The sequence below is a fragment of the Triticum urartu genome, chromosome 1, assembly GCF_003073215.2.
Source record: "Triticum urartu cultivar G1812 chromosome 1, Tu2.1, whole genome shotgun sequence".
NCBI classification, from domain to species: domain Eukaryota; kingdom Viridiplantae; phylum Streptophyta; class Magnoliopsida; order Poales; family Poaceae; genus Triticum; species Triticum urartu.
The window spans coordinates 38090459-38116637 of record NC_053022.1 but is presented as its reverse complement, the minus strand read 5'-3'; the positions used below and the strand labels follow the sequence as shown (position 1 = coordinate 38116637).

The following is a 26179-nucleotide window of genomic DNA, read 5'->3' as shown; positions in this document are numbered from 1 at the left end:
CTCCCTGATGAACAGTATAATAAAAAATAGTAAAAAGTTTAAACAATTTCAAGTCTTTTTGGTGGTAAACTTTGATATATGTTTTGTGTCCTTGCAATAATATCATAATGAATGACATTCGTGGAAGTCGTGGCAAAAAAATGAAAGGACATTTTGCAGTTCTGTTTTTTTTTGCCATGACTTCCATGAATGTCATTTCATGATGTAATTTGCCAATCATACAAAACATTTTTCATAGTTTGGCACAAAAAAATTCAGAACACTTTGATTTTTTTTTTCAATTTTACGTTCATCCCGAGCTCATTTGAGCTCGGGAGCAGAAGAGGACTTTCGCCTATGTGCCCTTCAACTTAGCTTCTTTGCTTTTATTTTGGTCATGACTTGTGGGTTGTAACATGACTTTTGCCGTGTTAGATGGTTTTGTTTGTGAAAGCCCCCATTTTGTCATTAAAAATGGTTAGCTTTCTAGTTAGATAATTTGATGTCATAAACACTTGCAAGGATTTTTAAGGAGAGAGCAACCTACCCCCTGTAATAGCAGAGACTAAAGTATGTTAGCTTATGTGGGGGATACATTTCCGATCTTGGGTATGGACCTCTACTTTAATTACCATACCTTGATATCAAAAAGACATGCGATATTCCCCCCCAAAAAACATATGCTATATGGGCGCTTTTCACTCGTCATGGATACCTCAACCATGCCGTTCTTGTTTGTAAACATTTTACACACAGATTTATCGATATAAATGAAATCTATATCTATTTCCAAGTTTTTTGCTTGTGCTTGTATTTCAAACCCATTTACCACAAGAGAGCTAATCAGTAGAAACCTAACAAAATTTGTCCTCTTTAACAAATAAAATATTTCCATGGTAAATGAACTTTTTTATATTTCCATGTTGTTCTTGTTTGGAGCATCATTTTTCCATCTTAGTAAATATTTAAAAATAAATATCCAGGGTAATAATATGCAGAGTCAAATATATTAACTAGTGAAAACATGGCATGCGACCAAAAGAAAATAGCCAATCCGGCCCATAATGTAATGTACATTGGTTTTCATGAAAGTACAAATTATGACAAAGTTTATAGAGAAAATTTTCCGTATCTATAATACCATATATATATATATACATACGATATGAAGATATATTTATGATGAATCTTTTTTAAAACATAGTACAACCACAGATGCCCACATACACGCACATATACTCGCCATTGTAACGCATGCACACACAGCCTATCCCTATGAGCATCTGCGAGATACTGAGTTGACATTACAAATTAATGAAGCCACCACATGCGCCTCATAGCCAACGAGAACATTTTCTCCCAGTAAAGAAAACATGGCCACAAAATCTGAAATAAATCCAGTGAAATATAGCACCACTGCAAAGTTTAGGACATGAACCCATGTAGGCTGGTTCCACCACAAGGAACCTAACATTTAGTTTAGATATGTATGATTAATCTATCGACATCGATTTGGTATCCTGGAGTATATAATTTTGGTCAAAGTTTACAACATTTGACTTACAAAAAATTAAAAACACACTACATTCTAGGACGGATAGAGTAACATGTACTCCCTCTTTTCTCATTAGGAGCTCTTGACTATTGATAAGATCAATAATGTATGATATGGCCTAATACATTTTTCAAGGCAGCCCTTGACTATTGATAAGATCAATAATGTATGAGATGTATAATGTGAAAATTATATCATTAGGAGCTCCTTCCACATATGGATTTGATGGTGTGCTTTCTATAACTTGCATGCCATATATTATTGCTTTAACATGTGGTCAAAATTATCGTCGAAAAATGCATTAGGCCCTGTATACATGGCAGGAGGAGTACGTAAGATTTTTTTAAAATGGTTGAATACATCAGAAGAAATAACTAAAGGGTAATAAATACATCTACGTGCATACTCCCAGTCATCTATTTTGGAACGGAGGGAGTATCAATGTGCAGTTGTAATGGCGTTACCTTGACTAGTCAAACGCACCAAGTCGGTCAAAACTCGAAAGCGAGGTTGAGGTCAACAAGAAGCTTGCAGCACCCACTGGCCACCGGGAGTTGGTCCATAATCTATCTACTCTACCGAATTAAAAACCACAGAAGGTATGTGCGAGTGTGCGTTGTACATTTGGATAGATCTTATAAAGGTACTATAAACGTAGCGATCAAATCCCACCAACACCCACCAAAAAGAAATACATTCCACAAATGACAGAGCGGAAGACACAAACTGGCTATATTCAAATTACCACCACCCATTCCCGAAAATAAATATTTTGATTTAACCTACACATTTTTACAATGGAGGCAAAAGTAACTGTAACTTCATAAGAATTAAAAAAAAAATGCGTCTGGGAGCAACGGTACGGTAGTAAAAGTGACGTTACCGTCCGGGAATTTTTGACGTTAACGCGGATTATTATTGCCGTCAAGATGGCGATGGCAGGAAAGCTCGAGTGCGTCGGCGTCATCTGATGCATGGTGTGTCTCCAACCCAAGGGCAGAAAAAGAGGGAACGAAAAGAAAGGCAGGCAAAGCTGGGGTGGGGCAGATAGAAGAAGCGGGGGGAGGTTGCCATTGATAGAGACCACGAGCTCTCCTCCAAGCCACCGCTCCGCTCTGCAGGAGCCTCCTGAGTCCTGACCCTGCTTGCTGCCCCCCTGGATCTCGCCCCTGCCCGCTGCCATTGCCTCTGCCGCCACTGCCCACACCCCCCCTGGTCACCCACCTACCCACTGCTCTACGACCACGGCCACACTTGTCTCCAGCCGCTCGGATTGGATCGCCTCGGCTCGAGCCCCGTCCGCGCGTCAGCGTGAGCGCTCCTGTTCCCCGATCGATTTGTGTTCTTGGCTTTGCTTCTTGTTCTTGATTTGGTTCCGGTGCCCCTGTTTTGCTCCCCGCGAGGAAGATCTGACTGTGATGGTTCCGTGGGCTCTCTGCTGCTTGCCCAAGTTCTTGGATTTTCCTTCCGTTCGGTTACCAGTTCGTGATTTCTGTACCACAAAGATCTGTGTTTTTGGCAGCTGATAAAATGTGACGAATTGTTTCTCTTTCTGTCTTCCATTTCACCAGCGATTTGAGCATGCTCCGGTTCGGTTTCCTTTCGCGGCATTAGAAAAGATCTCCTTTTGGTTTGATTCGCCAAACAGCAGCCAATCCTGCCTTGATTTCCTCTCGTGAATATCCCATGGCGATGCATCCGAGATTTGCATCGGCGGCGACTTTGTCTCGGCCCCCGTTGTCTCTTGCTGCATTATTACTGCATTTGGGCTCCTAGTGGCCGGCAGTTTTGGCTCCTCTGATCTGGCCAAATTTGTCTGTCACATTCAGTAATCTTTTGTTTTTTCACTCTGGTTGCTGATCAGCCAGTAGCTGGATTTTATGTTTTACAGTTCACCATCCGAGCAATTTGCTTCCGCATTTAAACGGTTTGGCGCTTGACTGCAGAACTGGGTTCTCTTGATAAGGGACTAGAGATTGGACTGTTGAGTGGAGTTGGGGATGGAGAAGAGGGGTGGCACTCCATCGCCGTCGCCGAGGTCGACGGAGAAGTCCGGAAAGGACTTGACGAGGTCGGGGGACGCCAACGGCGGCGCGAGCGCCGGCGGCAACGCCACCCCGAAAGGCGACAAGGAGAAGGGAGTCAATGTGCAGGTCATCCTTAGATGCAGGTGAGTGAGGAGTGCTCAGCAGTTCTGCTTCAGACAAGTTCAGTGTCATGCTGTTTTTTGTGCCCACTCACACTCTGCAATTTGGTGCATTCAGGCCACTGAGTGAAGATGAGACAAAGGGGAATACTCCGGTGGTGATATCGTGCAACGAGCGCCGCCGGGAGGTCGCCGCCACTCAGGTCATCGCCAATAAGCAGATTGACCGGACTTTCGCCTTCGACAAGGTATTACATCATCTTCCACGGTCACTTGAGCATAAGCTATTACCTCACTAACTGGTGACAACCTCTGTCTAGTCACCTGTTTTGCACTTTACATTTGTTGATTGTTGTTGTTGACTTCATGTATGCAAGTTTTGACTCAAATTTAGTCTAATGATTGGTTCCGAGTAGGTCTTTGGCCCGTCATCAAAGCAGAAGGACTTGTTTGAACAATCCATCTCACCAATAGTGCATGAGGTCCTTGAGGGCTATAATTGCACAATTTTTGCCTATGGGCAAACCGGTACCGGCAAAACCTATACAATGGAAGGAGGTGGAACCAGAAAGGCCAAGGTAAATTGTTAACATTTTGTACTTGAAGTCAATTAAAAATGTACCTTTGGTATGCATGTTCCTTACCATTGGCTGGCTCCTGTAACAACCAGAGTGGTGAGCTCCCAACTGATGCTGGAGTTATCCCGAGGTCCGTCAGGCAAATTTTCGACATCCTTGAGGCCCAGTGCGCGGAGTACAGCATGAAAGTCACCTTTCTTGAGCTTTACAATGAAGAGATCACTGATTTGTTGGCTCCTGATGAGCCAAGGTTCCCTGTGTTACCTGTCCCTGAGGACAAGAATAAAAAGCCCATTGCCCTTATGGAAGATGGCAAGGGTGGTGTTTTTGTTAGAGGGCTTGAAGAGGAGGTTGTGTACTCTGCTGGCGAAATCTACAAGATTCTTGACAAGGGCTCTGCAAAGAGGCGCACCGCAGAGACATTGCTGAACAAGCAAAGCAGCAGGTCACACTCCATATTCTCAATCACAATTCACATCAAGGAATTGACTCATGAAAGCGAGGAGATGATCAAAATTGGGAAGCTTAATCTCGTCGATCTAGCTGGTTCAGAAAATATATCACGCTCAGGTGCTAGAGATGTGAGTGAACTTCAAATGTCCTATTCAGTATTTTTCTTCTTCTTCCCATGTACCTGATTTTTCAAATGCCATGAAGTACATTTGATATTCAATTGGATTGCAGGGCAGAGCGAGAGAGGCTGGGGAGATCAACAAGAGTTTGCTCACACTTGGCCGTGTTATTAATGCTCTAGTCGAGCACTCTGGACATGTCCCATATAGGTAGCTCTAAGGGCATTCTCCTGACTGCACCTGTGGTAGCAAAGCATTGCTAAAGAGGACTTAACATTGCTCTACCTATTTGTTTCAGAGATAGCAAGCTGACAAGATTATTGCGAGATTCATTGGGAGGGAAAACAAAGACTTGCATTATTGCTACAATATCACCTTCGGTATATTGCTTGGAAGAGACGTTGAGCACACTCGATTATGCACATCGTGCAAAAAATATCAGGAACAAACCCGAGGTTACTATCTTGTTTTTTTTGTTTCGATAATCCGTAAATATTGATGTTTCACTACTTCAGATAGTAGAAACATTGACTGTGTTTTGTATCGCCTAACTTACTCTTATTAACATCGAGTCCAGGTGAACCAAAAGATGATGAAATCTGCTGTCATCAAGGACCTTTACTCCGAAATTGACCGCCTTAAACAAGGTTTGTCTGCGTGCACTTTTTTGCTATACTGAAATGTTAAATGTCATGCATTTTCTACTCACCTAGTCTCCTATCTGTTTTCAGAAGTGTTTGCGGCAAGAGAGAAAAATGGTATATACATTCCAAGAGAGCGCTACCTCCAAGAGGAAGCTGAGAAAAAGGTCTATCTCCATTTTTCAATTAAACCCTTGTTAGATTTGTTCAAGTAAACTGAATAAATCTTTATTCATCATCTCAACTTTTCAAACCTAACTTTTTCACTCAGGCCATGACAGAAAAAATAGAAAAACTGGGAGTTGATCTAGAGGCTAGGGATAAGGTTAGTTTGTCTATAAGTATGTCACAGCAAACCATTTATTTGAATGATGATTTGATTTTAAATCCTCTACACGATCTATGGGCAGCAATTGGTGGAACTAAAAGAACTTTATGATGCTCAAATGCTTTTGAGTGCAGAGTTGGGCGAAAAACTCGAGAAAACTCAGGTATCTTTATAGTGTCCAACTCATGGTTTTGCAATCTTGGGCAAATACATTATATAATTGCCATTCCATCTGTCTTTTGTCTGCAGAAAGATCTGGAGGACACCAGGCATGCTCTGCATGATTTAGAAGAAAAATACAATGAAGCAAAGTCTACTATCAAAGAAAAGGAATTTGTAATATCTAATCTTCAGAACTCAGGTTTGTTGAACTAACTAATTATTACCTGCAAAAGCAAGAATTAACTCATTACTGCAAGTCTCTTTGCTTAGCAAGGCTTGCTCATTTCCTTCTTATAATTACTGGTAAATGAATCATCAATTGTTGTCAATTCTCTTGACATAGAATCAAAAGTTTATGTGCTCATCCATACTTGATTTCAGTTAGCCAATTGAGTGTATACTTACTATGTTTAACGACATTCAATGAAACTTGCTGGTATTTTTGCTACAGAAAAATCACTGGTAGACTGTGCCTATAATCTCCGCGCAGAATTAGAAAATGCTGCAGCAGATGTTTCTGGTCTATTCTCCAAAATAGGTTCGGCATCTCAACTCGATCACCCCTACTTTGTGATGGACCGGTTTCACTTCAATGGTCATTGTTCTTGAATACTGGCAGAGCGTAAAGACAAAATAGAAGATGGAAACAGGTCACTTGTGCAGAGATTTAGATCTCAACTGACCCAGGAGCTTGATGCCTTGCATAAAACCGTCTCCACTTCAGTGATGCAGCAGGAGGATCACCTCAAAGAAATGGAAGATGATATGCAGTCCTTCGTATCTTCAAAAGATGAGGCAATTTAGTTTCCCCTCAATGTTGTACTTAAAAGTTTATTTTGTGTTACTGCTATGTTAGGTGGAGTATGACATGCTTGAGTTACCCATTTTTAGGCTGCACAAGGGCTAAAGGAGAGCATACAAAACCTGAAAGCCCTGCATGGTTCAGGTATTACAGCGCTGGATAATTTAGCAGGCGAAATTGACATGAATTCTCAGACAACATTTGAGAAACTGAACTCACAAGTACAATCACACACATCAGATCTTGAGAAAGTAAGCTTTGTTTCTTTTGGCCAACTTGTGGTTGCAGTGACTATAGGAATATTTCTGATTGATTTTCCTGTATTTTATAGTGTTTCGGAGTAATTGCTTTGGGAGCAGACAACTTGTTAAATGAGCTTCAGTGTAGCCTTTCGAAACAAGAAGAGCGATTAGCCCACTTCGCAAACAAGCAGCGGGAGGTCTGTAATATATTTTGAGGCACTAGAACATTTGATATTTGCTTAAGCCATTCTGTTTCAACTTTTCTGTTAATGTGTGCAGGGACACCTAAGAGCTGTGGAAGCGTCGCGGTCCATCTCAAATATTACTGTTGGTTTCTTCCATTCACTGGATGTTCATGCATCTAAACTTACTAGTATTTTGGAAGAAACACAAGGTGTGCAAGATCAACAACTTATTGATCTTGAGAAGAAATTTGAGGTTATTCCTAATGATAATTATTACATTCAGTATGCAGTTAATAAATTAATATAACTTCCTAACATAATGTGATTTTATCATTTTTGACAGGAGTGTGCAGCTAATGAAGAAAAGCAACTTATAGAAAAGGTGGCAGAGATGCTTGCAATTTCTAATGCAAGAAAGAAGAAGCTAGTAAGTGTTATCCATCTTCTGTAATTCATATTTTAGCCTGTGACTATCTGAGTGCTAGTAATCTAGTATACGACGTGATACCAAAAAAAGAAGTTATGTGCCGTCGATGATTGATTGAGGAGTTGAACTATTACACAACTGCTACACATTGTTAATCATAAGCACATACTACAGGTCCAAACGGCTGTAGGTGACCTTCGAGAGAGCGCTGTAAACAGGACAGGTCAGCTGCAGAAAGAAATTTCAACAGCACAGGACTTCACCTCATCCGTACGGGAAAAGTGGGGCTTTTACATGGAAGAAACGGAGAATAATTACATTGAAGATACCACTGCAGTCGACAGTGGACGGTCTTGCTTGGCAGAAGTTCTAGTGGAATGGTCAGTATGGCTACTTGATGTGATGCTTTCTGCTATGAAATATGGAGATTTCAGTGCTTAACGTTTTCTCGAAATCTGCAGCAAAACTAAGACGGGCATGGGTGCACAACAATGGAAGAATGCTGAGGATTCTCTCTTCAGCCTTGGCAAAGGAAATGTTGAATCAGTAGATAGCATAGTCAGGTATTAGCACAGGAACTGATCTGGAAGATTTTAAATTTTCTTTTTATCTTAAACTGGCAATTGTGAATAGCAATCATGGTGTGTGCATTTTACCAGGACCGGGAGAGAAGCCAACCAATTGCTGCGTTCCAAATTGTCTGCCGCAGTATCGACTACCCTTGAAGATATAGATGTAGCAAACAAGGCCCTTCTTTCTTCCATTGACAGTAAGTTCTTAATGCTTCGAGTTACTAAAACACAGGGCATAGCGTGATTTTTCCTCATTTTGATGACAACTTAATGTTATTTCAGGCTCGCTGAAGGTTGACCATGAGGCGTGCGCAAACATCGTCTCCGTTCTCACCCCGTGCCATGGGGAAATGACGGAGTTGAAGGGTGCGCATTACCACAAGGTCGTGGAGATAACCGGAAATGCGGGGAAATGCCTAGAGGAAGAATACCTGGTGAGCAGTCATGAAAAGTGATTGGTGGGGAAATCTGTTCTTTATCATCCTTGACAGTGACTGACCAAACCTGCGTTGCATCTTCTCCTTAAATGTCACAGGTGGATGAACCGTCGTGTTCAACGCCAAGGAGGCGGGAAATCGACCTTCCAAGCGCCGAGTCGATTGAGGAGCTGCGGACCCCAGACTACGACGAGCTCCTCAGGTCGTTCCGCGAGTCGAGGGCTGGATGGAAGCAGGCGAACGGAGACACGAAACACCTCCCGGAGGCGCAAGAAGAATCTACATCACCATCGTCGGTCAGGGATGCGAGGGTCCCCCTTATAGCAAGAAATTAGATTCATCCAGATCATCCTGTACAAAGGAGCCATTTGTTTAGTTTTACCATTTACCCAGTTGGTTTGCTGTTGATAGTGCCATCCATTTGATTAATTGCTATTGTCGGTTGAGGGGTTTGCTGTTCTTAGGCTGGTCACCAGTGAAGAGTATGTGTACTTACTACTGCATCAGTGGATCTCATGTAATATATATGTATTTACATAGGCAACACAGTGAAAGAATAATATTTTTGAGCACCAAGGGAAGACTCATTGAGCTGAATATTATGCTTCATGCGCTAGATGATTTTCCTCCATGAAAAATAAGAAAAACATGACGTCTTGATGACGAAAGTGCTATTTTGCTCCCAGGTGCAAATGTACCTGGATGAAGACAAACATTCTTGACTGCTCTCCCTACGTACAATTTTTCATGAAGAGATCACATTCATGATGCTTTGGGTAAAAAAAAAGGCACCCTAAAATGCTTAAGACATGAGCTGTTTCTGAGCACATGGAATGTTATTTCTGCAAGAAGTTTTGCACAGGAGTTGGACATGTGTTACAAAAAAAAGTTTTTAATATTAACTTTTCAGTTTTTTCTATTCACCCAAGCAGAAAGTCCATGTCTGATGACGAAATCTCTGTTGTACTGATATATGACTAAATATCTATTGAAAGATGAAGAAATCTTTGTTGAAAATAATAATAACAATAATAACCTGATGACTAAATCTCTGTTGCAAACAAGCCTCAACTGTCGGTAGGTCAAGTGTCACTGGCACTGGATTGCTGGCTGGTATCCAAATATGAGTGAAACGTACTGTAGTTACATAAACATATATTGGTGATCTAACAACTTTAGATGAGAACTGCACCACAACTGCACAAAGCCACTAGGAGGACAAAAAGAAAACTATGAAAGCCGCTGCTTCTTGACAAGAATGTACAAGCACAAGGGCAGAACCAAAAAACTATTTCTGCTACAAAATATTCTGTTGAGGGGAAGGCCTGACTGATAAAGGCGGCTGCCGCTTCATACCCTGCAAACCAAAAACAAGAGATCCTCAGTATGGGGATTATGGATGAAGGAACAGGGGGAACTGGACTAAAAATTATATTCGGAAATGCACGACATAATTAGGATAATTGTTACAATCAGTCGGTGAACTAAAAATTAACAAAAACAAAAAAAGAACATCTGTTCAAATCACTTCCCACGCTAACAATTACTGTACACAATATCTAGTTTTCACCTGCTATTTTTTTTTCTCAACATAATTAGGCTGGAGGTAAATGCGCTATGCCTGAGGCATATACAGACTGCATGATAAGGGATTCCTGAAGCTGTTCTAAACAACCCCTCCTACCGGTGAACTAGAGATATAAGACCTTTGGCAAAAAGGTAGATAACTGCAAACTTCTCCTAGGTCACAGCTTTCACAGACAGATTCAAGCCCAGAAATGTCTTAATCAGCCTGAACAAACAGATCTACAGGTCATCCTACTGTACATCTTTTCCTAAGGAAGCTACTAGCTGATGATCATTGTGAGAAGTAAGAAATAGACAAGAAAATTACGACTAAGACACAGAAAGTGAGTCGCAGATATATTTAGGGCTGAAGCAGTATATTACAACTTGCAGTTATGCAGTTTTGGTATAAAGGCAAGCTCAAACTTATATATAGATCAACAGGTTTCATACAACAAATGACCACCTAGCAGTTTCCAGTTTATATGTTACTATAGGATAAAGAGAAGGATGAAGTAACACTATAACAATGAAAAGAATGCCTGGTAAAAGTAGAATAAATTCAGAAAACTTCAAGTTTCTTCAGCAATTACCTAATCTGGTGCTCCAATATATGTCCTGCTAAGCATTATTCATGACAGGGTTGCATCCATGAACTCTTTTGACCCCTCTCTGTCTGCACCTTTATTAAACTCCCTGCTGGTGAATTGCACAGGGAGTGCCATATTGTGCTTCTTTTCTGGGGCTCTTGATGAATTGCCATCAGCTGTCCCCCTTGCTGCTGCTGCATCTACTGAAGGTCTGGAGCTACCAATATCTGGCCTTGCATCAGCTGTCCCCCTTGCTGCTGCTGCATCTACTGAAGGTCTGGAGCTACCAATATCTGGCCTTGCATCAGTAGAAACAAGCTTGCTGGTTTCTTTGTCATTTGTTGATGATGGAACAACATCAAGCTCAAGGTCACCTTCCAGCCCGCTGTTAGATGGATCCTGAACACCATCCTTGTCTTCTCCTGACGCTGTAGGGTCTGCATCAGCTTTCTTCTGTTTTTTTGCATTAGGGGTGCCATCATCCTCAGGATCATCGTTTCCTGCACCAGGGTCTGCGGGATCTGAATCTTTCCTTGGTCTCTTCCACTTTTTCGTAGATGATGTGCCATCATCCTCAAAATCTTCCTCCTCTCTACCCCTGTGCAGATAGGTCCACAATTTTTTGTCATTATCATACAGCACACAAGGATCACGCTCATAATGCAAGCGATCAAGAGCGCCACTGACAACTTGATTAACAGCAGCCTCTTTATTGGATTCTGCATGATTTAGGTACTGTGAATCTTTGAGAAGTGTGCAAACATCAGCTCTTGTTCCAGTTCTTCCAGGCAACCTAGAAGCAGCATCTCTTACAAGACAGAGAATAGTGACATGCGGAGGGCGATCAGGCAAGAGCATGGGATGTCCCCTAGCTTTTGACGTGGGCTTTCCACCTCCCCTTCGCAAAGGAGCAACAATAGATTTCTCCCCATCAGCAGCAGTATAGCAAAATGCTCTATCAGGAATTGAGTATCTCAAAAACTCCTCACGCTGGAAATATGCCCTTGCTTCGTCAGAGCTTGGGCTTATTGTGTTCAGACTCTTCTGGGCCCTAAGGTCCTTAAATCTTTCCTTCAAATCCAAGTTTGCAGGATTTGGTGCTGGAGGTGGTGGAAGGGATCCTATTTGCTTAAGGGTTTCCTGACCACTTTTCAGCCAATTAGCAAATGCATCGACCAACTTCACAAGCATCTTGTGTGGTATACCCCATGCCTCAGCAGAAGTTTCTTCATTAGGATCACTATATGAGGTAGCAGAAGGCAGTGGACCAACCCAGAACCAGCTTTTGTTCGACTTGTCATAGGCAACTAGCGCTCTCCAGCCCTTTGCACCTAGAGGAGCTGTTCTAGATGACAGTACCTTGAGCACTCCTCGAACTAAATCCTGCAGGGGCTCCTGTGTTTCAAGTATGTTGGGATCTCCAGGATTAGTTTTAATCCGGTTAACAAGATCTTGAACAGTTAGTGCCGGCGAATTGCTCTGTGCGGTCTGCTCTGCAGCACTGGTATCTCCAACTTCATTGCCCGGTTGTGCTTGCTCTGCTGCACTTGGCTCTTGAGGCGTTTTGCCAGGTTCCTCACTATTGAACCATTTTCTGTTCTCCTCCCCATCAGTCTGCTTCGCTGCCACTGGAGTAACCTCAGTAGGAGTGACTGTAGCTGCCACTGGAGTAACCTCAGCAGGAGTGACCGTAGCTGCCACTGGAGTACCCTCAGCCGGAGCAACCATAGCCTTCTTAACAGCGGTTAGAAGATGTACGATGGAGAAAGAAAAGCCAGTATGGATGGTTGGTGTAATTGGTACATACTTCTTCTTAGGTTTCTCAGGTTCTACTGGCACCACAATAACCTCCGGCACGACAGGAGCTGGTTCTGCTACAGTAATTGCATCTGTAACAGTATCTGGCTTCTTTTTACTTTTCTTCTTCGAGCTGCCACTGATTTCTACCACCTTTGGACCAGATGGCGCATACTCACCATGCTCATCCAGGCTTGTAAGTTCAACTCTTCCTTTTTGCCTTTTGGAGCCAGAGCTGCAACTTGCGAGCGGCATGTTCACTCTTTCAGAAACATCAAAGTCGCCATTAGAATCTTGGACTGCATAGCCTGCTCTACTGGCCAGCCTATCACTCTCTGGTGACCTCAGTGATTCATTGGCTTTCTCGTTGCTATCATGCAATTCAGAGTTGTCATAACCATGCATGTCCAGGTTTGCAATTCCCTTGCGCTTTCTTTCACTCCTTGCTGCTGGGGGTCTCATCACTTCACTAATCTGTTCCGCCACCTCCACATGCACATCGCGTAAATAATCAGGCTCTGCAACCTTTCCTCTGTGTGACCGCTTGCTCTGAGTCTGGTAGGGTTCCAAATCTGCAGTAGGGGCAGGATAATTTGTTTTGACTGATTTGCTAAGTTTGTTTGACTTTTTGGCACCATATGCTGGTATATGAAGTTCAGAATATTGAAGGTTTGGCTGTTCTTCAACAAGATTCATATCTGCCCCATCTTCAAACCGTTCTGATGAATCAGATTCTGTCTCCTCACTCTGAACATGGGCAGCTTTGCTCCTGGAGTCCTTCTGGCCAATCCTACCATGCTGACTATTGGATTTAACATTAATCTTAACCTGTGATATCCTGCCTCTAGGATCAGATCCAGAATGTGCACCATTTATCTGCTGCTCAATACTTTTGTAGGACTTAACCTTCACACCATGACCAACTTGAGGCTTCCTGCTCCTGTAATCGCCTTCAGGCTGCCCTCTCTGCCAGTCACTTAAGAGATCAGCATGGCTACCAGCTGGCCAATCCCTCGCTTCCACTTTGGGAGCTTTATTCTGGGCAGCTTTTCCACCGTATATCCGATCTCTCTCCGAGTATTTTGCACTCCTTGCATTCTCAGAATATGGAGGCTCAAATGATGCTGCTGCTAAGGTAACTCCCTGATTACCAATGGCATTCCTGCCATGGTAGTAAGAAGAACCAGTCTGGCTATCATGGTAGTTGTTTCCATAAGGATTGATATCATAGCCCGTGGCCAATTCCTTCTTCACTGGCTTCATCAGAGGTCTCTGAGACCGGATCCTGGGCAAATTCCTGTCATATCCCAGGTCCTCAGAATGAAGGCCATCTATGCTTCTGTGCAGCTTCCCTCTATGCGCGACTCCGTCATCATACCCATAAGCATTATCTGGACGAGAAAGCTTAGGGAGAGCCACTGCAGCATCACGACCAGCCCCTCCAATGTACTCCTCACCCACGGCTTTTGACACACCCAACCGCAGAACGCCCTTGGACCTTTCCTTCCCTAACTTCCCAGCCTTGTTGAGAGCCATCTTATCTGGCTTCGACCGTGTCAAGAACTGTTCCGCAGACTCCCTGCTCTCTGAGTCAGTCTCTGATCCAGCCCGGGCAACCAAACCCAGTTCCTTCTGCTTCCGCTGTGCCTTCATTGCATCCATAGCTCTGAGCCTCTCACCAAGGCTGTACCCGTTGCAGCTCTTCCAGCAGTCCTTGGTGTCCCACAGCCCCAGCACCATCGAATTGTGGTACCTCTGCAGATGGTAGTAGTGCTTGCGCCGCTCCGCAAAGCGGCTGCCGCGGCGGTACAGGACAATCCTGGGGTCGCAGAGGCCGCCCTTGAGGCGGTCCAACAGGGCGGCCAGGGGGCTCCCGAAGTGGAAGTTGTCCCCCCTGAGGAGCTCGACGAGCGTGCGGGCGAATGTCTCCTGGTCCAGGTCGGGCAGGAAGGCGGCGAGGCGGAGCCGGTCGTCCTCGGAGAGCAGGCCGTTCCAGGCGTCCAGCGAGATCACGCCGCCGAGGTCGGGGAGGTCGTAGAGCTCCAGCGGCAGGGCGACGCTCTGGTCCCCGACCTGACACATCTCCGCCCCCGCCTCCCCGAGCTGCGTGATCTCCAGCTCGTCAGACCCCATCCCAGAGTCGTCCTCCTCCTCCTCTGCCTCCTCCGCCTCCTGCTCCTCCTCCTCCTCCTGGCCGCCGCCATTCTGCTCCTCGGGAGAGAACCCATCCGCCTCGGACTCCTCAGACGCCGTGGCGGGCGACCGCTCCTCCTCGTCCTCCGTGGAGCCGTCCTCCCCGCCGGACTCCAGCCGCTGGACCCTGGCGCCGCCGGTCCTCACGATCGCCATCGCGCCACACCACCACCTGCGCCAAACCAACCCTCAGCAAAAACACACGCGCCGGCCAAAACCCTAGCCCCCGAATCCAGCCCAATCCACCCCGCCCCGCCCCACCGGGAGCGGAGCCGCGCCCGCGAATCAAACGGAAAGGGGAGAGGAAGAACAGGAAATCTCACCGGAGAGAGCAGCGGCGGCGCGGAAGCTGGGGGCGCGAAACCCTAACCCTAGCGCGGCGATGCGGGGTAGTGGGGATGGGGGCGGAGGGGACGGGGACGGGACGGGAGGCGGATAAATAGTGGGCGGGCGAGGAAGACGACGGAGACGTGGCGGCCGCGGGGGCCGTCGGATGCGCGGGCCGGGCGGGATTACGGAGGAGGCGAGGGGGCCGGGCGCAAAAGTGTCCGGTCCGGGTGGGGTGGGGGTGGGAGGCGGGGGTGGGGTGGGAGGAAGGGGAAGGGGGAGAAGAGACGAGGCGGGCGAGGTGGGAGGAAGGAGGAGGAGAGCGAGGGGAAAGAGAGGGGTGCTGGGGCGGGCCCGGGCTGCTCTGGCCGGTGGGGCCGGCTGGGAGTGGCGAGAAGGGGTTCTGGTTTTGCGCGGGAACTAACTGGGATTGCGGAGTGTGGTTAACTTCACTCTTCGCTCCCGCTTCGCTTCATTGATATCCCGTGGATTTTTCTCTATCTAATGTATATATATAAGCTGCTCACTCTGTTCATAAATATATAAAGATATTTTATAGTTTTTTTTCTAATCTGATGTGTATAGATATGTTTTAGTGTGTTCGTTTACTCATTTCAGTCCGTATGTAGTTTATATTAAAATATCTAAAACATCTTATATTTGTGAACGGAAGGGTTATTTATTTGTGATGATAGGGTTATAGAATAATTTCGGTATGGAAATTACAAGAGACTAGATGATATTCCGCATGTTGCTATGAAAATGGTTTTTAATAAGATTTGATTATATTTAATATTTATATTTAGATTAATAATAATATATAAACTAAAATTGAAACAGATTATTATGCAGCTAAAAATCATGTGTTAAATATAGTTTTTTTTCTTCGAAAAGAAGGATTACCCCAGGCATCTGCATTAGCATGATGTATACAACCATCTTTATTAATTATTCACCATAGCATGACAAAATGAATATAAGGATCAACCCGAAGCCACCTTCTAAGCAAACAAAGTCGCTATACCTACAAGTATGCAGATGTGTCTTGTCCGCATAGCAGACACAATCTAATCCAGTGGCCTTAAGACCATCCGGTATAGGCGTCCCATAACGTGCACCGCATGCGCACGCTCTAGGATCCGTCGTCGTCATCTTCCGCCGTTTCGTCTTCAGGAGGAATCACTGCAAAGATCTTGCCACACCAAACAGCACCACCAACCTGTGTGTGTCAATCAAACCGTGTCCAACACTGAGACTCCACTGCTCCATGCCACCGAGACCCATTGTATTCAATGCGGTCGATGTAACACTCTCCACCTGTTGGCCTCTCAAGTGAACCACTGCTCCAAGACCATGCCCCTGGAGGGAGAACGACACCAAAGTCCCATCATCATCCGATCCGGGAGACCCGGATCTAGGGTTTTCCCCGGAACAACTGCCACATGGAGGAAGAGGGACACGCCATCTGCAACTGCCGACGTACCCAAGCGGCACCCACCGCCACATAGCTCTCATGATGACGCCTTCAAGAAGGGCACGATGCCAAGAGCGTCGTCGCCGCCCTAGGGTTTTCACCCGAGAGACCGTGAGGTGGGGCGGGCCCGAATGACGTCTACGAGAAGAAAAAGACACCCTCGGGTGTCGTTGCCATCGTGGCCGACAGGTTCCGACCTAGCACTGATGCAGGATGCTGCTAACGTGACACATGAATCAGTTACCCTTCGACCCAACTGTGTGTGATGCATGCATCACAACCAGCGTCGTAATAAAACCGCCACAAATAAGACAAACTGTGTGCGATGGCGGAGATATCAAGCATGATTCAGATTATAGTTGCGTGTGTGATACGTGGCATACAATTTATCCATACGAACTGTTTGTGATGAGCTAAAACAAAAGAAACGGTCATTCGGATCAACGTGTGTGCAATATACGGCATACATTTCACTTGGATGAACTGTTTGCGATTAGGCAACACAACAAAAATGATCAACCGGATCAAGGTGTGTGCGATAGATGACACACAGTCCACTTGGATGTTTGCGATGAGCGAAAACAACAGAAATGGTTCAACTTAACAAGATGTGTGTGATCTGCGGCAAATAGGTCTATAATAAAAAAATATGTGCGAAGACCGATAATAACACATACGATTGCTGCTTATATGTCATGTGTGTTGTGGACAGACGCTTGTTGGATACAATTGTCAGCGATTGATGAAATCATCACGGGCGGGTTCCCTAGTCTAGTCCATGTACGATGTGATTTGCTCTTTCTACAGAACAACAATATATATATATATACTTATAAGGACATGATTGTATAACCAAATTAAACATCCAATTATATAAGTAACTAGTGACATTTGCACACACCAAAGTAACAATTACATGCATAATTAAGTAGGATAAACGATCATCTAATCATCATCTACTTCTTCTTGTGATGCTTGTCGCCACTGCTCTGCTGGTGGCTCGATCCCTCATCGATTATAGGAAGGAGGCACTCCCTCGTGTCAACAATCCGCCTATGCATCTCGTAGCACGTGTACATTTTCTTGGCTGCGGACTTGAGGTAAGATTCATCCAGACTCCGTGCTAGGATGCAAGATTTTTCTTGGCATCCTCCATCATATCTTTGTAGTAGGGGTCAATGATGGCCGATGCGAGGTCAACAAGGGAGCCCTTCTCCTTCTTGCTGCTCTAGACCCTGTAGTGGCCACGATTTTTGACAAGTTTCTGGTAGGCCAAGCCTGAAACCTTGAGCGCTTTTACATTATTGATGGTGTCCACCGTAGTGAACTTGTAGTCGGGGCTATCGACAAACCTGGAGAAACGCGCGCAAGGCCTTGTGGCACTACTAGGCAAAACCTTATACACAGAAGTTTCTCAGTAGCGCGGGTCAATAAACAAGTGCTACTGCTATTTACCCGTAGCGCTTGGTAAGAAAACACCCTACAACTATGATGGTAGCAGTAGCTCCTCCGCAACAAAAAGTGCTACTACTAAAATCCCCACACTATTCTCGGCAGGCTAGAAATAGTAGTAGCAATCTTAGGGAAAACGCGATGCCGCTAAGTTGGTTGTAGCAGCGTGTTTTATGTGGAAAGCGCTACTACTAATGAAAATAAAATAAAATGAAAACCAAATAGAAAAGTAAAAGAAAATGAAAGAATAGAAAAAGGATAAAGGAAAATAAAATAAAAAGAAAATTAAAGGAGAAAGGCATAGCAGTAGCGTGCGTTCAAAACAAGCGCTATAGCTAATATAGCAGTAGCGCGTTCTGTATACCCCCGCTATAGATAAGTTCCTTAAATAAAGGAGAAAGGAAAAAAAGAAAAGTAAATAAGAAAAAGGAAATAGAAAAAAAGGAAAATAAATAGTTACTGCCTATAGCAGTAGCGTGTTTTGATAGCCAGCGCTATAGCTAAGTTAGCTATAGCTCTTTTCCGGACCGACGCTACCGCTATGTCTGACTTAACTCCCGTGCAGTTTTTCTTCCCTCCTGGCCACTTCCCCCAAATCCCCACTTGCACCTCTGCTATCGCCTCCACCGTCGCCCTACATCGCCGTCGGCCTCCGCGCGCCCTCCCGTCGCCCTCTGCACACCTTCTGCTGCCCTTGGTGGCCATCTGGTGCCGCCCTCGCTGCGCGCCCGAGCCCCGACCCCGACCTCGATGCCGCATGCCCTCTCCCTCGGTCGCTCTGCCTCTTCCTGCTCCCTAACTCCGCCGACGCCCGAGGTGAGCACGCCTACACCTCCTCCTCCTCCTCCCCTACCTCTGCCTAGCTAGGGTTCCTAGGGTTCATCAAATTAGCTAGGGTTCATCTAATTAGTCAGGGTTCATCAAATTAGCTAGTACTTGTAGATGCTTAAGTAGTTGTATAGTTGTTGTGCACCCAATGTAGTTAACTAAATATAATTTTTAGGACAAATTTGTATATGCTAAGTAGTTAACTAAATATAATTTTTAGGACAAATTTGTATATGCTTAAGTAGTTAACTAAATATAATTTTAGGACAAATTTGTATATGCTTAAGTAGTTAACTAAATATATTTTAGGGTTGTATAGTTGCTTAAGTACTTGTATAGTTGTTCTGCACCCAATATATGCTTAAGTAGTTGTATAATTCCTAAGGTTCATCAATGGGTGCTTAAGTAGTTGTAGATGCTTAAGTAGCTAGCTAGGGTTCATCTAATTAGTTAGTACTTGTTGATGCTTAAGTACTAGGGTAGTAGGGTTAGGGCAGCAGGGTTTAACTAGAAATGTTAGGGTAGTAGGGTTTAACTAGATGTTAATTAGGGCAATAGGGTTTAGTTTAGAGAAAAATTCAATATAAAAATATAAATTTGTATTAGTGTTGCAAGTCCAGTAGGTTCTTAATTTTTACTGAATTTTTATTACGACAGAAATTTTGGACATAATTTGAATTGAGTTCTAGGGTTCATAATTTAAAATTTAGGACAGAAATTGAGTTCTAGGGTTCATAATTTATATTAGGACATAATTTTTATTAGGACAGAAATATGTAAATGTTCTAGGTTTCTAGGATTCATCCATCTATATTTGGTTTTGAATTGAGTTTGAGAGAGCATGAGTGTAGATTTTCTTGAAGTGTCAAACACTAGGAGATGCAAATTTGAAGTGGTCATGTTATATGCAAATTCCTCAATAGTGTTTGCTCATGTATATCTACTATTGTAGTTGCTCATGTACAGGTTCTTAAGTGGTACTGTTATATGCAACATTGAAGTGGTTCGATTGTGCTCAAGTGGCCTTTCGTTGTTTGTAGGGAATGATTCTGAGTGGCCTATGTTTTGCCGGAACATTGACTCATTTTCGTTCCGGCTAATTTCAGGCGCTCAATTTGTCCACTTTGTAGCAAAGGTCATGCCGAAATTTTCTGTGAATTTCGGCATGACTTGTGCTACAAACTAGGATGTGGGAAAGGCGACGATAGTGAAGCCGAAGGAAGCATTGTTCCACAGCCGACCGATCCCCCCTGACGTCTTCAAGGTTTCCGTGGCCAGTGTCAAACTAGGCCACGAGAATTTGGCTCCTCCGGTAGCACTAGGGGGAGATGATGATGAGACCCCGCGGCAGCTTGGCGATTGCAAGAGTTGGGTCCTGTTGCGGCCGAAGAGTCTGCTTTGTCTGGAGCGGCTGGGAGCACACCCACGACCAAGCAGACTCAGCAAGGTATGAACACCAACACCCCACTCACCCAATTAGCGTCGCCTTTCGTGCCGGGTGATAGCGGACGACATGAGGAAGAGGCTCCATTAGTGGCTGATGACGTCGACACCGTCGAAGAAGTAATGCATGATGCTATCGACGAGGGTGATGACCCTCTACAGTATCTCAATACCGGCGCCTATAAAGACGGAGGATTGATGGCTCATCAGTATGAGTACTCAGGGTTTGAGCGTGATGAGTTGGTGCATGAATTGCCAGAGGATGAACGTATGATAGGCTCACTTCTAGTAGCAAAGAAGCATCGGAAGAGAACGAAGAAAGGCAAAGCCGATTCTATGAGCCAGCCGCCTTCGCAGCCTTGGGTTGAAGACCGTATACCTATCATAGGTGCGGCGAAATATATACCATATCCCCGGTGATCCGATCCTACCTAAGGCAGCGGTAGAGGCCATATACGGCGATCTAAGGAGACTTCATGACAAGATGCTGCGGAGAGAGAAAAGCCCGGTCGCCTCAAAAAATCCAAGATACCCGCTCTACATAATAAGGAGACTTCATGACAATGTGATCCGATCCTACCTAAGGCAGCGGTTGATTTGTGTCTTAAGGTGTTATTCTAGTACGAACTCTAGGGCTGTTTGTGACACTTATAGGAATAGCCCAACGGATTGATTGGAAAGAATAACTTTGAGGTGGTTTCGTACCCTACCATAATCTCTTCGTTTGTTCTCCGCTATTAGTGACTTTGGAGTGACTCTTTGTTGCATGTTGAGGGATAGTTATGTGATCCAATTATGTTATTATTGTTGAGAGGACTTGCACTAGTGAAAGTATGAACCCTAGGCCTTGTTTCAACGCATTGCAATACCGTTTGTGCTCACTTTTATCATTAGTTACCTTGCTGTTTTTATATTTTCAGATTACAAAAACCTTTATCTACTATCCATATACCACTTGTATCACCATCTCTTCGTCGAACTAGTGCACCTATACAATTTACCATTGTATTGGGTGTGTTGGGGACACAAGAGACTCTTTGTTATTTGGTTGCAGGGTTGCTTGAGAGAGACCATCTTCATCCTACGCCTCCTACGGATTGATAAACCTTAGGTCATCCACTTGAGGGAAATTTGCTACTGTCCTACAAACCTCTGCACTTGGAGGCCCAACAACGTCTACAAGAAGAAGGTTGTGTAGTAGACATCAAGCTCTTTTCTGGCACCGTTGCCGGGGAGGTTAGCGCTTGAAGGTATATCTTTAGATCTTGCAATCGAGTGTTTTAGTTTCTTGTTTTATCACTAGTTTAGTTTATAAAAGAAAACTATAAAAAATGGAATTGAGTTTGTCTCATACGCTTCACCTTTTTAATATCTTTCGTAAGTATGATGGAAAGGATAATTGTGCTCAAGTGCTAGAAGAAGAAATCTATAAAATGTTTGGCACTAAATATTTGAATGATGAGCATGATTGCAATGTTGTTAGTACGAATTCTTCGAATATCCATGATACTAATGATGATTGCACTAGTTATGATGTCTCCTATAAACATGTCAATTTTTGTGGAGTACATTGGGTTTGTAAGTACACACCAAATAGGGAAGATAGATATTGCAAGAGGCGTAAGTACTTAGAAACTAAATTGTTGCAAGAAGAGCTAGATGAATGTGTTGAAAATTTAAATTATCTTGGCCATACTTGTGAGCTTTGCAATGAACATGATCGTTTCAATACCCAATGCAAATTTTTTCATGATCGTATCGTGTCCAAAAAATTGTGATGACTTGATTTCCCTTGAACATCATAATGAACTTAGTTTGCTCTTGGGCTATGAAGAAATGAAATGTATAACTAAGGATATTCCAAAATTTGCCCTTGATAGAGTTCTTCATTTTGATCTAGAGGAAATTTATATGTATTGTGCGGTGAATTGTATTGAAAATCCTTATATTGCCAACTACATAAAGAAAAGAAAACAAATAGAAGATGAAGAGAATACCAATGAAAGGGAAGAGACTTCCCAATATCCTCCTATTATTTCTTATGATGAATCAGGTAACGAGGAGGAGCCTCCTATTCAACCAATCTCATTAATAAGGAGCTCCAAAAAGAGGATTGAACCCACACATGATGTGGTGAAGAAGAAGAAAAGAAAAAAAGAAGAGAGGTAAAAAGATATCTTTCCCAAATAATGCTGCTCCTATTACTATTGTGCCTCGTGAAAATATAATTGTGGAAGATAATGATACTTCTTATGATCTTGAAAATCTTTTTGGAACTTGCTTGGAAGAATATGATAATTGCTACACTATTGGTGCTATCTATACTGTTAATGATGAGAGTGATTATGCTTATGATATGAAAAGGCCCAAGCTTGGGGATGCTATGTTTGATGAAGATGATGTTTTTGAGAATATATTTGCTGCAATTAATGTTTGTCCCAAGCTTGGGGATGCTACGCTTAATGAAGATGATATTTTTAGTCTCCCAAGTTTTGATATGCAAATTTATAATGATGATAGCATGCCTCCTACTTATGATAATTATTGTGATGATACATATGCTATAAAAAGTAGTGATGATTATATTTATAAAACTTGTCATGATTATGATTACCCTTTTTCTGAACATTACTCTTTTAATGTGGAAACAATTTATAATATTCGAGTCTCTTATGATGCTCCCACTATTCCGAATGAGAAGAATTTTGCTTATGTGGAGAGTAATAAAATTTCTATGCTTGTAGATCATGAAAAGAATGCTTTAGGTGCTGGTTATATTGTTGAATTCATTCATGATGCTATTGAAAATTATTATGAGGGAGGAATATATGCTTGTAGGAATTGCAATAATATCAAGTTTCCTCTCTATGTGCTTAAAGTTTCGAAGTTGTGCTTGTTTTACCTTCCTATGCAAGTTGATTCTTGTCCCCATAAGTTGTTTGCTCACAAAATCCCTATGCATAGTAAGAGGGTTAGACTTAAATGCGCGAGTCAGATTCTTCATGATGCTCTCTTTATGTTACAATTCTTATCCTTTATGTGGGCATCATTGAAATCATCATGCCTAGCTAGGGGCGTTAAACGATAGCGCTTGTTGGGAGGCAACCCAATATTATTTTTGTTCCTTGTTTTTTGCTCCTGTTTAATAATAAATAATTCATCTAGCCTCTGCTTAGATGTGGTTTTATGCTTTTAGTTAGTGTTTGTGCCAAGTAGAACCTTTGGGAAGACTTTGGGAAAGTCTTGTTGATCATGCTGTAAAAAAACAGAAACTTTAGCGCTCACGAGAATTGCTGTCATTTTTATTTGGAGAGTGCTATTTAGTTAATTATTTTTGCAGATGATTAATAGATAAATTCCTCAGGTCCATAAATTTATTTGAGAATTTTATGAGTTCAAGAAGTATACGTTTGATCCAGATTACAACAGACTGTTCTGTTTTTGACAGATTCTGTTTTCTATGTGTTGTTTGCTTATTTTGATGAATCTATGAGTAGTATCGGAGGGTATGAACCATAGATAAGTTGGAATACAGTAGGTTTAACACCAATATAAATTAAGAATGAGTTCATTACAGTACCTTGAAGTGGTGATTTATTTTCTTATACTAACGGAGCTCACGAGTTTTCTACTTTAAGTTTTGTGTTGTGAAGTTTTCAAGTTTTGGGTAAAGATTCGATGGATTATGGAATAAGGAGTGGCAAGAGCCTAAGCTTGGGGATGACCAAGTCACCCCAAGGTAATATTCAAGTACAACCAAAAGCCTAAGTTTGGGGATGCCCCGGAAGGCATCCCCTCTTTCGTCTTCATTCATCGGTAACTTTACTTGGAGCTATATTTTTATTTACCACATGATATGTGTTTTGCTTGGAGCGTCATTTTATTTTACTTTGCTTTGCTTGCTGTTTGAATAAAATACCAAGATCTGAAATTATTAAATGTTATAGAGTCTTCACATAGCTAAATAATTATTTAACTACTCATTGATCTTCACTTATATCTTTCGGAGTAGTTTGTTGTTGCTCTAGCGCTTCACTTATATCTTTTTAGAGCACGGTGGTGGATTTATTTTGTAGAAATAGATGAACTCTCATGCTTCACTTATATTATTTTGAGAGTCCTAAACAGCATGGTAATTTGCTTTGGTTATGAATTTAGTCCTAATATGATGGGCATCCAAGAGGGATATAATAAAAACTTTCATATAAAGTGCATTGAATACTATGAGAAGTTTGATACTTGATGATTGTTTTGAGATATGAGGATGGTAATATTAGAGTCATGCTAGTTGAGTAGTTGTGGATTTGAGAGGTACTTGTGTTAAAGTTTGTGATTCCCGTAGCATGCACGTATGGTGAACCGTTATGTGATGAAGTCGGAGCATGATTTATTTATTGATTGTCTTCCTTATGAGTGGCGGTCGGGGACGAGCGATGGTATTTTCCTACCAATCTATCCCCCTAGGAGCATGCGCGTAGTACTTTGTTTCAATAACTAATAGATTTTTGCAATAAGTATGTGAGGTCTTTATGACTAATGTTGAGTCCATGGATTATACGCACTCTCACCCTTCCACCATTGCTAGCCTCTCTAGTACCACACAACTTTCACCGATACCTTGTACCCACCATATACCTTCCTCAAAACAGCGACGATATCTACCTATTATGGCATTTCCATAGCCATTCCAAGATATATTGCCATGCAACTTTCCACCGTTCTGTTTATTATGACACGCTCCATCATTGTCATATTGCTATGCATGATCATGTAGTTGACATCGTATTTTTGGCAAAGCCACCATTCATAATTCTTTCATACATGTCACTCATGCATCATTGCACATCCCGGTACACCGCCAGAGGCATTCATATAGAGTCATATCTTGTTCTAAGTATCGAGTTGTAATTCTTGAGTTGTAAGTAGATAAAAGTGTGATGATCATCGTTATTAGAGCATTGTCCCAGTGAGGAAAGGATGATGGAGACCATGATTCCCCCACAAGTCGGGATGAGACTCCGGACGAAAAAGGAGGCCAAAGAAGCCCAAATAAAAAAAAGAGGCCATAAAAAAGAGAAGGCCCAAATAAGAAAAATAAAAAAATAAAAAATGAGAGAAAAAGAGAGAAGGGGCAATGCTACTATCCTTTTACCACACTTGTGCTTCAAAGTAGCACCATGATCTTCATGATAGAGAGTCTCCTATGTTGTCACTTTTATATACTAGTGGGAATCTTTCATTATAGAACTTGGCTTGTATATTCCAATGATGGGCTTCCTCAAAATGCCCTAGGTCTTCGTGAGCAAGCGAGTTGGATGCACACCCACTTAGTTTCTTTTTGAGCTTTCATATACTTATAACTCTAGTGCATCCGTTGCATGGCAATCCCTACTCACTCACATTGATATCTTTTGATGGGCATCTCCATAGCCCGTTGATACGCCTAGTTGATGTGAGACTATCTTCTCCCTTTTTATCTTCCCCACAACCACCATTCTATTCCACCTATAGTGCTATGTCCATGGCTCACGCTCATGTATAGCGTGAAGATTGAAAAAGTTTGAGAACATCAAAAGTATGAAACAATTGCTTGGCTTGTCATCGGGGTTGTGCATGATTTTAATATTTTGTGTGGTGAAGATGGAGCATAGCCAGACTATATGATTTTGTAGGGATAACTTTCTTTGGCCATGTTATTTTGAGAAGACATAATTGCTTGGTTAGTATGCTTGAAGTATTATTATTTCTATGTCAACATTAAACCTTTTTCTTGAATCTTATGGATCTGAATATTCTTGCCACAATAAAGAGAACTACATGGATAAATATGTTAGATAGCATTCCACATCAAAAATTCTATTTTTATCATTTACCTACTCGAGG

The 26179-nt window shown here is 42.8% G+C and overlaps 2 protein-coding genes across 3 annotated transcripts; one reads left to right on the top strand and one right to left on the bottom strand.

The window, feature by feature from the left end:
* The first annotated feature begins 2523 nt into the window (after nucleotides 1-2523).
* On the top strand, nucleotides 2524-9223 carry LOC125545216 (kinesin-like protein KIN-5A). The gene is made up of 23 exons (XM_048709109.1): nucleotides 2524-2845; nucleotides 3481-3704; nucleotides 3799-3928; nucleotides 4097-4258; nucleotides 4351-4839; nucleotides 4943-5040; nucleotides 5129-5285; nucleotides 5408-5477; nucleotides 5562-5638; nucleotides 5743-5796; nucleotides 5882-5962; nucleotides 6049-6160; nucleotides 6413-6499; nucleotides 6581-6756; nucleotides 6853-7014; nucleotides 7095-7202; nucleotides 7285-7443; nucleotides 7534-7617; nucleotides 7792-7997; nucleotides 8079-8180; nucleotides 8277-8386; nucleotides 8472-8623; nucleotides 8725-9223. The coding sequence occupies exons 2-23, from the start codon at nucleotides 3535-3537 to the stop codon at nucleotides 8959-8961; spliced, it is 3183 nt and encodes a 1060-aa protein (XP_048565066.1). The 5' UTR covers nucleotides 2524-2845; nucleotides 3481-3534; the 3' UTR covers nucleotides 8962-9223.
* A 506-nt stretch (nucleotides 9224-9729) lies between these two features.
* On the bottom strand, nucleotides 9730-15352 carry LOC125545202. 2 transcript variants are annotated; one of them, XM_048709096.1, is made up of 4 exons: nucleotides 15096-15352; nucleotides 11081-14944; nucleotides 10786-11014; nucleotides 9730-9983 (listed from the first exon to the last, which is right to left on the bottom strand). In XM_048709096.1, the coding sequence occupies exons 2-3, from the start codon at nucleotides 14926-14928 to the stop codon at nucleotides 10825-10827; spliced, it is 4038 nt and encodes a 1345-aa protein (XP_048565053.1). In that variant the 5' UTR covers nucleotides 14929-14944; nucleotides 15096-15352; the 3' UTR covers nucleotides 9730-9983; nucleotides 10786-10824. The 2 variants fall into 2 exon arrangements, with proteins under 2 accessions (XP_048565053.1, XP_048565045.1); XM_048709088.1 differs by having other exon boundaries at nucleotides 10786-14944; nucleotides 15096-15351.
* Between the last annotated feature and the right edge of the window lie 10827 nt (nucleotides 15353-26179).